This window comes from Dipodomys ordii, unplaced genomic scaffold, assembly GCF_000151885.1.
Source record: "Dipodomys ordii isolate 6190 unplaced genomic scaffold, Dord_2.0 Scaffold136, whole genome shotgun sequence".
Lineage (NCBI taxonomy): Eukaryota > Metazoa > Chordata > Mammalia > Rodentia > Heteromyidae > Dipodomys > Dipodomys ordii.
In genome coordinates, this window is record NW_012267352.1 from 4,000,172 (window position 1) to 4,012,559 (window position 12,388).

The following is a 12,388-nucleotide window of genomic DNA, read 5'->3' on the forward strand; positions in this document are numbered from 1 at the left end:
CTCCCCCCCCTGCTCTTCGTCCTCCATTAATTGGCTATATAGGAGTGTCATAATTTTCCTGCCTGGACTAGATTTAAACTGCAGTGTTCAGATCTCAGCCTCTTGAGTAGCTCGGATTACAGGCTTGAGTTAGTGGTGCCTTGCTCTAAATGATTTTTAATTATGCCTTGAAATTATTTATGCTTTATGATGTTTTGTGATAAATGTTCTTTCCTTTGTTTTTACTTATTTTTTCATCTTTTGTCAATTGGATTGAAAACTTTCTTCAAACCTTTGGTGATGCTCAAATCTACATGGGTTTGAAAGCAAGATGAAAAGAGAGCCAAGCTCTGTTTTATAACAGAAATGTTCAATTATTGTAATCATATGACTGTCTGTCTTCCTCATCAACAAAAGTTGGAGAAATATCAGTGTTTCAAAGAGAATATCTTTTTGTGATTCAGTCACTCTATATTGTTTATTGAGTCTCTGGATAGAAGAGCTATGTCTTAGTTGGTGACAATTTCACACCCATCTCCATCATACTTAAGAATCTGAGAGACTAAAGTTCATCTCATACACAGTTTGTAAACAGGGAGATCTACATTTTTGTTTTAAGTAATCAATATAAAGTATTGTCTTTTCATTATAGAAGTGGGTTGTTATGGAGGAAGATCAATAGATTTCCTGTCACTTCCCATTGCTAAATGTTCATTGTAACATCACTGCAAGTTATGTTTTGAAGTGTTTACTTGGTGGTATTTCTTCTAATTCAATTTGTTTACAGTTACTGGAGTTTAGCTGGCTTTCCTCCTTTCAAATTATTCAATTTTACTATTGCAGAAACAGTTTAAAATAATCAGTGTTTAGTGTTAGCTCTAAACCACAACAAATTTGAAAATCTTAATGAGTTTCAGTCCTTTTAAAAATTCTGTACAAGGAATATTTTCTATGATTACACTATTTCCATCATAAATATGCCTAAAGAAAAAAGGCTAGTTTTTCTAAATGGCTACATTTTATATGGTAAAGGAGAAATTGACTGTAAAAATCATCTTCCTATGTTAGTTGCAATTGCAATAAGATCTTATGAATTGCAGAGAAAGGAGAGAAGAGTAATCCACACTAATTCCATATTTCTGTGAAAGAAAATTGAGTCTAATTTGCATGTACTGGAAAGGTTTCTGTATGTTAAAATTCAAAACAAGAATATTTTTGGCTGTTTTCATTGTGCTCATGAAAAACAGCTGAATTAGAATATTACATATAATTGCAAACTTCATTAATTTAAAATGTACAGATCAAAGGATGTAGGCAGTGAGCTAATGAAAAATTAAGGAAATAACAGTTCTCATATTATAACTTGTCTCCTTGATATTTCTTCACATTTTTCAAGATGTATATATAAATATACATATTTACATACATATATATAATATAGTAAAATATATATTATATATGACATATATTATATATTATACTACACATAATATAATAAAATTTATTTATATAAATATATATAAATTTTTACATAACCAGACATGAAATATGACAGAATGTATCTCAAGGAATTTAAGATTTTTTCTGATAAATATCAATGAGACTTTCTGTGCATATATAATTGTATTAATCAGAAGAATGTTAAGAAGAAATAACATTAGTTTGTATGCAGAAATAATTTGTGAGTAGTGAGAAAAATTAATATTTTGATGGCTTTTTAGAGACTTCATCCACAGGGAGATGATAGTATGCATAATTCTCAAAAATTCTTAAAATGCTTTCAGCATATCTACATCAAATTTACCGAAATCACCAGTGTAATTCACTTAATTTCTTTGGAATTTATATAAAAATACTTGATATGAGTTTTTTTTCTGGGAATTGATGTTATATAACTGGCTTTTCATAACAAAATTCTATGACTTTTTCTTTTTAAAAGTGCTTATTGTTATTATAAACAGGATATACAGAGGGATTAGAGTTACATAAGTCAGCTAAAGAGTTCATTTATTTTTGGACAATGTGAACCATCTCCTATGTATTATTTTGAAGAAATATATCTAGATATAAAATCTTCAGTATAATGGAGATAATAGCCTAAAAAGTTAAATTATCTTAATTCTTCCTACTTTTTCCTTTTATTCTTCAGACCAACCAAATAAATAAATAAAAGCAGCATTCATGTCTTTGAGACTGCTGGCTTACCTAACATCCAAGAAAGTCACAAGTCTTCTTTGGTGACAATATAAGTCCACATAGCTTTGTCACCTAGATGTGTCAATGTGAGGTTAATATATTTCTCACTTTGCCCATTAAGGATTATGTTACTTGAATCCATTTCTACTTCAATCTCCAGGAGAAAGGATTCCTCCTTAACAGGTTATTGGAACACCAGAGCACAGAGCAGAAACTTTATATTTCAAGCATAAAGCACATCATCTTGTTCAAGGTAGCACTGTCCACTGAGTTTATCTCATTAGTTCCTCTTATCATACATTTTTTTTGTTTATATATTTGACTTGACCTGTGTTTCTCACTTAATACAAATATTTGTCCTATTGCCACTATGTGTTGGTATTTAAATTTAGATCCGATTAATGAAATGATAGTTTCATAGTGGTTTTATATCATTCTTTATAATTTGGGGCAGTAGTTTATCCCCTTTATTTTATGGATGTGGATTAAGCACCAAAATACTCTACTCTGTGTGTGTGCATGCATTTGTGCATGCATACATGTGTTGTGTTTGTGTGTGTCTGTGTGTGATCCTGTTACATAAATGACCTACCAGAACACATGTTAAAATTTACCTCCATTTATGGAATTAATAGCTTAAAAACTTAAATGGATTATAGTAATTGGGGATAGGACTTTTGGGAGTTAATCAAGTTGATATTTGACAAAAGACTAGGACCTTTCTACCTTCAGAAGCAAAGAGACCTGTTCTAAAGTTATCATCTTACCATGATAGCGTTCATTGCTCAGGGACTTTTCAGAATCCCCATCAGCAAAGAAACCTTCACTGGAAGAGGCTCAGGGACTTTGAACCTTTAGAAACAAGAAATCATAGCTTTATGTCCTATAAATCATCCAATATCATTGTAAAATTTCTTATGTGCAATACATATGTATATCTACAGAGGAGTATATAAATATTTATACATATACAAATATATCTATAAACGTTTCACATATGTGTATAAAACTGTTTTTGTGGGTAAACAAATTAAAATACACACAAGAATAGAAATAGGACTTGTGAATAATTTTTAAAAATGTAATCTGGGCAGGACTCAATGAGGATAGATGAGCTCTTAAATGAAATCTGACTTAGCAGTGTTAGTGGCATGAATGAATACTGTAATTAAATGAAGTATTACAAGAGAAATAATTAAGGGCCTTACAGATTTTATCGGTTTGCATTTCATTCTAAATTTTGTGGAAAAGCATTAAATATATCATAAGAAAACATATTTAGCATTTTAGCTGGAGTTGTTATCAAGTATTAGTATAACCAACAGTTGATCTTGTGATTCAGTAAGACACTTGAAATTTTCTTTATTGCAGGAACAAAATTCTTGTACTATAGGACCAATTCTAAATGTATTTTTAATTGTTTAGCAATGAGGAATATTTAGTTTATTGTGTTAATTTATATAAAATCTTTTTCCTAGGTTGAATGAATTATTTCACAAGTTCTTTTTTAATACTTTTTTATTGTAAAAGTACTGTACAGAGGGTTACGGTTACATGAGCAAGGTAATGAGTACATTTCCTATCAAGCATTGTTGCCTCCTCCTTTGTTTTTCCCCTACCATCCCTTCTCTCTCACCTCCACAACTATACTCCCCCCCTTCATCCCCACCTAAATTATAAAGTTCATTTTTCTTTTTTTATTAATAAGCTTTTTTATTGTGAAAATACCATACAGAGGAGTTACAATTACATGAGCAAGGTAATGAGTACATTTGTTATCAAGCATTGTTGCCTCCTCCTTTGTTTCCCCTTACCTTCCCTGTCCTCCCATCTTTCCTTGCCCCCCCTCACCAAAATTGTAAAGTTCTTAAGATAATAAATGTGTAAGTCTTTTACACTACATCATTCATATAGGTTTTGGAATATTCTTGATTTTTTAATAGTGGAATAAAAGTAGGTAGTGATTGGTGATTCTGAGTATGACTATTACCTTGTAGAAATACATGGATCTGACTTTATGGAAATATGCACACAAATGGAATAAATAAGCAGACACACAAAACCATTTACAATTTGCTGTGTTGAGAAATGAAATTTAAATTTAATTTACATATACATTTACATTTAATTTAATTTACAAATAGTAGATTATTAATTTTGACTGTTATTATTAGATTATAAATGTTCTAGGTAATATGTAAGGTGATAAATTAAAAATGTAATCATCTTTTTTCATATAAATTTAGTGTAATGAATATATTAGTATTGTTTTCTTTTATTTTCTGTTAATTGACATTTGTTATATAAATACATTTCTTTAGGTAAAGTTAAACATTGATACTGTAAGTTTTAAAACATTCAAGAAAGCTTGAAATATTGTGCGATATCAAATGGACCTGGCTCGCCTTCTAAGTATTAGACTATCCAATAATCATGTAAATGTCAATAAGTATTGTCTAGTGAGAAGGCCTTAGGATAAAACACCTGTTCTATGATTTTGTAACAAATATGGAGTATTCAGATTTCTTACTAAAGAGGCAATTGCATAACGAAGACAGGTTTTATTTTCAATTGTCATTAAGCAGGTGATTAATATTATTATTTACATTTTCATGGGCACATTTTCCTTTCCTAACTACATGGGAAAACGAGCAAAATTTTCCAAAGATTAGCTATTAGGAACAGTAATTTATTCTCCTTTACATTTTATTGTTTTTCTAAACACAAGTGAATTTCATAAGGGAAGATTTTATTTCTTTTTATGTTCAATGTTAAAATTTGTACAACAAACTAGAGCACATGATTTATTTTCCATATTTATTTTCAATGCATTGTCTTTATAATTGGTATATTAGCATCTAGAAACAAATCTGTATTTTATGTTTATTACCTACTGACAAGCATATTCAAACAAAAAGTTATTTGAACAGTCATTTAATATTTCATACTTTTGATTTATAACTGTACTCATTGAAATATGTATCAATGTGTACATATATATGTATGAATTAATATATACATAAATTCTTTTAGCAATATAACTCAAGAGTTAGTTGATTTTTGTAATTGGACTTCAGTGATATTGTGTAGGTAAGTAACATATGTAGGTACACATTAGATTTGTCCATAAAATTACTGCCTTCATGTGAGATTAGATGAAAGACTATTAGACTTTGCCAGAGAACCACACAGACATCCAGGTATAGAGAATAAAGAAAGGTTTATTGCCAGGAAAAGGGGCCGGCCACACACCTTTCACAAGTGAGAAGTGAGATGAAGCACCAGCGATTGTCTGAGGTGACCTACATAACCAAGAAGGTTCAGGAGGGGCTAGAAGGGGCTGGGAGGCGGAGACCCCGATGGGTATGTGTGGGCCAGGGGTTTTATCATGGTGGACTAGGATTTTATGAGTGCTATCCAAATAGTAGGTAAGGGGTTCTGCAGCTGCCCAGACTTGAAGGTCACTCTAAGAGGCTTTTGTTGCCTTACAAGGAAGTGCCATCCCAAGGTAAAGGGAGTTGGAAGTTGATTATTTACTGCATGGGCCTCGTGTTGTAGGAAGGGAAGGGAGCATGCTAGGCTGTGGAGAAGGGAAAGCGTGGACTAAGCTCTGGGAAGGGAGCTCATTTCCCTAACACTTCATAAACTTACTTTTCAAGTGATATACTTTGAAATACACTGTGTCATACTAAAAGTTTTAATCTAAACTTTTCAATATAGCAATATGGCATATAATCTAATATTTTTAAAACATGCCTAAATTATTTGTATATCAACTCTTATCAGTTAAATTTTAAAAATTCTTGGCAGGTATTTGTATCAATTCATTTGAAAATTTTTAATTTAGGTGGAATAACAAAGATACTAACACGAAGCAATGAGAATGGAGAAAAAATGTACAAAATGTCCAAACATCTAGGAAAAGTGTCAGCTTCATACGTACAAAATTTCACTGAAATATAATGTGATTTCTTAGAACTAATGTTGATGTCTTGACTAACTGCTTAAATATTAAGCTATCAAAAATGAAATATAAGAATCGCCAGGAGTTTCCAAAGAAATATCAGTATGAATTCCTGAAAATTAAAGAGAGAAAAAGCTTATATTTAAATACAAATAAACAAAATTTGGGCCAATTATGTATACATGCACTAATTTTGATTCTTAATCATTCCAAGAAATTTCCAATATCACTGCAAGACTTGGTTTATTCCATTGTATAAAATATCAATATTACAGGGAAAACAGTTTATTCTTCCTTATTTGACATGTGAGTGTAAATTTTAAATGAGATATATGGAGTATATTGATAAATTCAACACTCAAAAATGACAAAATAAATTATTCAGAATGTAAAATAGGGAGACGTGGTTTATTAATGTCTTTTCTGTAAGAATCAGACCTTTATTAATCAGTGAAATCTAATACTGTTTGAAATCCCTCATCTTCACATTTTTACTGTGACTACATGCTCCTGTGATCTATAAGATTAACTTTATTTTCTCAATATCTAAGTGCTAAATATTCATGAAGATGAATAGTATAAATTTGGATTGATAAGAACTGGGAAAATGTATTCAGTATAATATTCAGGTATCTAATATCTAAGGTAATCAACTCAATACTTAAGGGTAATAATTGTAAATGATAAAACTACAAGAAGAAAACTGCTATTGGTTGCATTTTTATCTCTTCAGAATCATGTGTGGAAATATACTAGCCAATATGATAATATTTAGAAGTGTTCTTGAGAGATGCTAACGTATTGAGGTCAAAGTCATCATGAATAGGAATAGGGCCTTCATGAAAGGGACATCAAAATGTGACTTTCTCCTTCCCATCATAAATCCAATGTCTAGGAATCCGAATTTTGATTTTCACAGACTTCAAGCCTAGGAGAAATAAATGTCTTCTTTTTATAAGCCACTTGGTCTATGATATTTTGTGATTATGGCCTTAAACTGATTAGGAGAAGAAGTGATAAATGCAGATGTACTCTTATAACAAATACCTGAAAATATGGAAGGAGCTTTGAAATTCTTCCAACTAATAGAAACCTGAAAACTATTGGGGTGCAAAGTGGAAAGCACTGTATTGACTTAATAATACATTAACAGAAAATCTTGTGAGGTCCCCAACAGATAGAAAATAGACAAAGAAAGAAAGGAACATCCATAAAGAAAGGTTAAATTTTAAGTAATCAGCAAGTAATGCTATAGATACCATTGAAAGTGACAGTAAGTCACATTCCTAGGATGTCTTAGACAAATGAGGAATACATAAATTGACAATGAGATAAAAAGCCTAGGTTTTTATCAAATTGAGGTGGTATCTGTGTGTTTCACTGATAAAGGTGCTAAACCAATTGTCTAAGCAAGAGTCTGGTTTTCCCTGACTTCCTTCTTCTTAAGGGCAAGAGACATGATTAAAAATTAATACTAACCATTTTGTGAAGCATTCAACCACCAAGATATGGAGAATTTCCTGAAAATCTGTTCTTTTAGTTGACTAATAGAGGCATTCCTTAGTTAAGGATTATGCCAACCCTATATTCTGTACTATCAGAAGCTTAAAGTATTGTGCAATTTGAGCTCTTATTTATTAAATAAGTTTTTTAGGATAGAAAATCCTGAAATGAAAAAATAACATAGTATTTATGAGGCAATTTATTAGTTGGAAATGTTTTCAGGAATAGTTTTAAGAACAATTTTGTATATCAGTTACGATAATTTAATTTCAAGATGTAATGTTTTTCTTGTTAAAAATTAATTTACTTTGTGTTATTATTCATAATGTATATTAGCAAAGAGCACAAGTCACTAGTATAAATACTGAAAATCCAGAAGTTCTGAATTGCGATATTTAATTTCTGTAATCAAGTACTAAAAAAAAGAATTTGAAAAATAGTGTATCATAATTTCCTATGGTTTAGGAAAAATATATATAAATTGATTATTTAATTTGGAAATACATATAAATGTTATTATGTCAATTTCTCTATTATACATGTTGTATATTAGGACTCATAAAAAACCTAAAATACTTTTTATTTAGATGCAATTGCATTTTTATACAACTCTTGGGAACTAGATACTATAATTAATGATTATAATGCAAAATGCACACTTAAATTACAAAAGTAGATGGAAATCATTGAACTGAGATTATTTACATAAAGTTGTGAAGAAAACAGACACTTCAAATAATAATGTACCTACACACATTCCATGTATATAACATATATTATATGAAATGTATTATATATTTATAGATAGATATATAGTGTGTATAGATGTGTGTATAGATGCATAAATATTTTTATCATTATTCATACCTATTGGAAATTGTTTCAGAAGAATTAATTTCTCCAATGGAATGAAACAAAATTGTAAAACTTGTTTTGGCTTGTTTTAATGTTTTACAGAACAAAGTCTGCTTCTTAGCTAGAAAACTGTAGGGATTTAATTGAATTTTCAAATGTATCTGATGAGATTAAAATGCGAAATTTTGAATGAACAGTTCTACCGAAGCTAAAGTTTATGATTTCTCATTGCTGTTGGAATTGTTTCATCCATTTTGGCTTCCTGATGTGTTTCATTCTAAGTCTGTGGTACAAAAGGTCCACCCGGACAAGGGCTTATCCGCTCACATTGATCATGGGAAAAACCCTTAGAGCCTTCCAAGAATTAAAACAGCAAAGAAGCCATGGATAAATTTAATCTTGCTTTAGAATTTTATTTAGCCTAGCTAATTACCACATAAGAAATTTCTTGTGCTGCATCTGTGAATACTCAAGGGATTAAAAGTACATTATCTAAGCAAACAGAAGCTTATTTCAAGTCCTTGTGATAAAGTCAGATTCTTTTATGCAATAATACTGTTTGTTTCATCTTTCTCTTTCCTGTCATTTACACATTTGTGGAAACAAGGTGGAAGAGTGCAATTTCCTTTCATTTATCAATTTGTATGTCATTATTTTAATGTGTAATTTGCATTTATGGTCAGGATTTTACATTTATAAACCAAAGCCAGTTTATGAAGCTTTCATATTTAAATCAAGCAGAAACACAAAACAAGTAACAGAAACAAGGTTCTGTATGGAACTCCTACTTGTTGCCATAACAAAGAAAAATACATGATTGTTTAAGTTTTTGAAAGGTTACCTTGCGATTTCCAAAGCATGCTGATTTAATGAAGATGTAAAATGTATCCATTATAGAATTTGTCCTGAGAGAACATTTACTACTTTGTAATCTAGCTTTACTTATACCTAATTTCTAAGTCTGAATTTCTAATAAATTATAGGGGAAAGAACCCATCCTACACTTCAGTTTGTACTTCTATTCTTCCATTAGCTAACTTCCTAATTTGAGGAATGATCTATTATAGAGTACACAACCTCCCATGTTTCAAGTGGTAATTTGCTTTAAATCCCCACCTTAGGTGTTCAAAAACCCTGCTTTTGTTAACATTCCAGTAAATTGTGGATGGATTAATGTATATATCCTCTTATTTTTTAAAATGAAAGTCAAATTATAGATCCAGATTTGCCTCTCCTGAAATTCCCCCTTTTCCCTCTCTAATTTGGACCCTATAAGGGGTTCTTTCTGTATCACATAATAATCTTTATTTAAACAGAATGTCAATGTACTTCTTAATAAAGGTATTGTACCAAGACCGTTGTAGTCAGAACTGAAAAAAAAAAAAACAAATTCATGTTGTGTGAACAAACTTTTTAAATGAAAGGTTTACTTTCGTACCTATCCCTGTAATTGGGAAGTTCATCTAACAGCCCTCTCTATTCACCTCCCTTACCCTGGTGTGTTAGAGTCAAGAGTTGTAATAACATTCATGACTTTATTTTCCTCTCTCTGCTCTTTTCCCCGATGAATGGCTCAGATATGAAACTCCATTCACAGGAGAATCTTGATATTGAAAAAAAATGTAATGCTGATCCTCAGCTGAACAAAAGAGCTAAGGCTTGAAATATACAAAGAATTCATTTAAAATGTAAAGTTTTAGATAAAGGGTATTATTATTATTTAATCCATTATTAAAATTAATGTTCTTCTAATTGTTTAATAGCTATATGATTATCAATTTTTCAACCTCTAAAGATGAAAAGAGCAGACCCAGAATACAATCTCCACATTTCTGATTTAAGAGGAATTTTATTTCTAATAAAAATCAAATGCTTTCTAGATGAGAGTAATCTGATTCTGTTGTAATATGGCACACAATAATAATTGCTATGCCAATCTATTTCATATAATTAATACATGCTAACAATCAAAGTAAGAAAGAAAGTAAATGACAGGAAAATAAAACAAGTTATATTGAGTGGATACTTATCAGCAAGATGGGGAAGGTCAATGTGAATATGGCTAGAGTAATTTATTAGGCTGTGTGAAATAAAATAATGAAGCCTGTTGAAATTATTTTAAGATGGGCAGTAGAGATGATCCAGAGAACTGAAAGGTATGAGTTTGAGTACAATATTTGTATGTAAGTAAATGTTACAGTGAACTTTTGTTGTAAAACTAACATGGCAGATAAAAAAGGTCTAAAGAAAAGTAAAAATTAATGGCTATTACATTTTGTCTCTTTTGTTCGAATAAATCAAATTCATTTAATGATTCCATTAAATTATATAGAATTAGCTGACTTAGTGTAGGTAAAGTATTCAGGATACATAGAATAAATATACTTTAATGTGATCATTCTTATTTCTTGAACATTTAAAGCATGGGAAAAATAATATTCATAGTCACTCCAAAGTTGTAAATCTAAATATTACATAAGAAACCTTGAATGTTCTTCTTTGAAACTGTTTGCTTAGTGTTGGAAGCTCATCTTGAGGAAAATAAGGCAGTTTTGACAAAATATTCCCTTTTCCAATGGCTTTTTTATTTTGTCTTCAAGCTAAACCCTGGAAACCTTTTCTGTGCAGTTATTCACTCAGGTTTTGCATAAGCCACCTGTTTATTAAAGTTTATTGAATGTGGTTGTATGTATTGTTTTTCTTACAGCAATGGTTGTTTTGAGCAACCTGGAACCAAATACAACTTATGAAATCAGGGTTGCAGCTGTAAATGGAAAAGGACAAGGAGATTACAGCAAGATAGAAATCTTCCAGACATTACCAGTTCGTAAGTAGTTATATCTTCCTCCTTCTCTTTGGCCATTTTCTTCCCTTTCAAATTAAATTCAATGTTATTTTTCAATGCAAAGAGATATGCTTATACTTTTGAGAAATGATTTATGCTTTTGTTAGAATGGCTACTAGAGAAGGTGGCAGGTCAGATTTCTAAAAATATATGTATTTTAGTGCTAGGCAAAAATTGGGAGGGGAAAACAAAGAAAGGGTAACAATGCTCCATAGGAAATGGACTCATTACCTTACTCACATAACTGTAACCCCTCTGTACAGTATCTTTACAATAAAAAAATATATTTAACAAAAGTAAAATAGAATCATATACTACAAAGCACACTTTCAGAAAATTGATAGTCTGATTAATTGCATTGTAGCCTTCAATTTGTCTTCAGTGAGTAGAAGAAAAAGCATATGTATACTATCTGGTATTTTCTTCTTTTATGTGGCATAACTATTTATTTATTGTTGGTCATGGGGCTTGAATTCTGGGCCTGGGTGCTATCCCTGAGCTCTTCAGTTCAAGGCTTGAATGGTGCTTTAGCACCACTTCTAGTTTTCTGGTGGCTAATTAGAGATAAGACTCTCACAGACTTTCCTGCCTGGGCTGGCTTTGAACTGCAATCCTCATATCTCACCCTTCTGAGTAGCTAGGATAACAATACCAGGGAATGACTATTTTTTTTATTTGAGTTGGATGAATATTATGTGGGACTGAAACATAAGAAAAAGGAAAATGATAGCCCTTTACATCACTGCTTCAGGAGAAGAAATGACTCATTTAACTATTTTTTACACAGTTTGAAGCTATGTAACTCTGTTAAATTTATATGAAGTTAAGGTACACATCTTAAGATTTGTTTCATTTAGACTGACTAATTTATAAATAGGAGTGTGTAAGAATATGAATATGTATGGAAAAGTCTATTATAAAAGTTGAGCATGCTTATGCACATGACAAGGCAGCCTTATTGGGCACAATAAATCTTAATCAAATTGGGCTATTTTTTATTTGTTTTTATAACATCTGTCAGAAGAATCCCCTTTTTCCCATTCCCA

General features: G+C 30.8%; 1 protein-coding gene across 3 annotated transcripts in view; it reads left to right on the forward strand.

Annotated features, from left to right (window-relative positions):
• The window catches only part of Ncam2 (neural cell adhesion molecule 2), a 310,960-nt gene that overhangs the window by 262,198 nt on the left and 36,374 nt on the right, over positions 1–12,388 (forward strand). For all 3 annotated transcript variants that reach the window (XM_013031022.1, XM_013031024.1, XM_013031023.1), the window contains one exon: positions 11,205–11,324. In XM_013031022.1, coding sequence (XP_012886476.1) covers positions 11,205–11,324 — 120 coding nt within the window. The remainder of the gene's footprint in view (positions 1–11,204; positions 11,325–12,388) is intronic.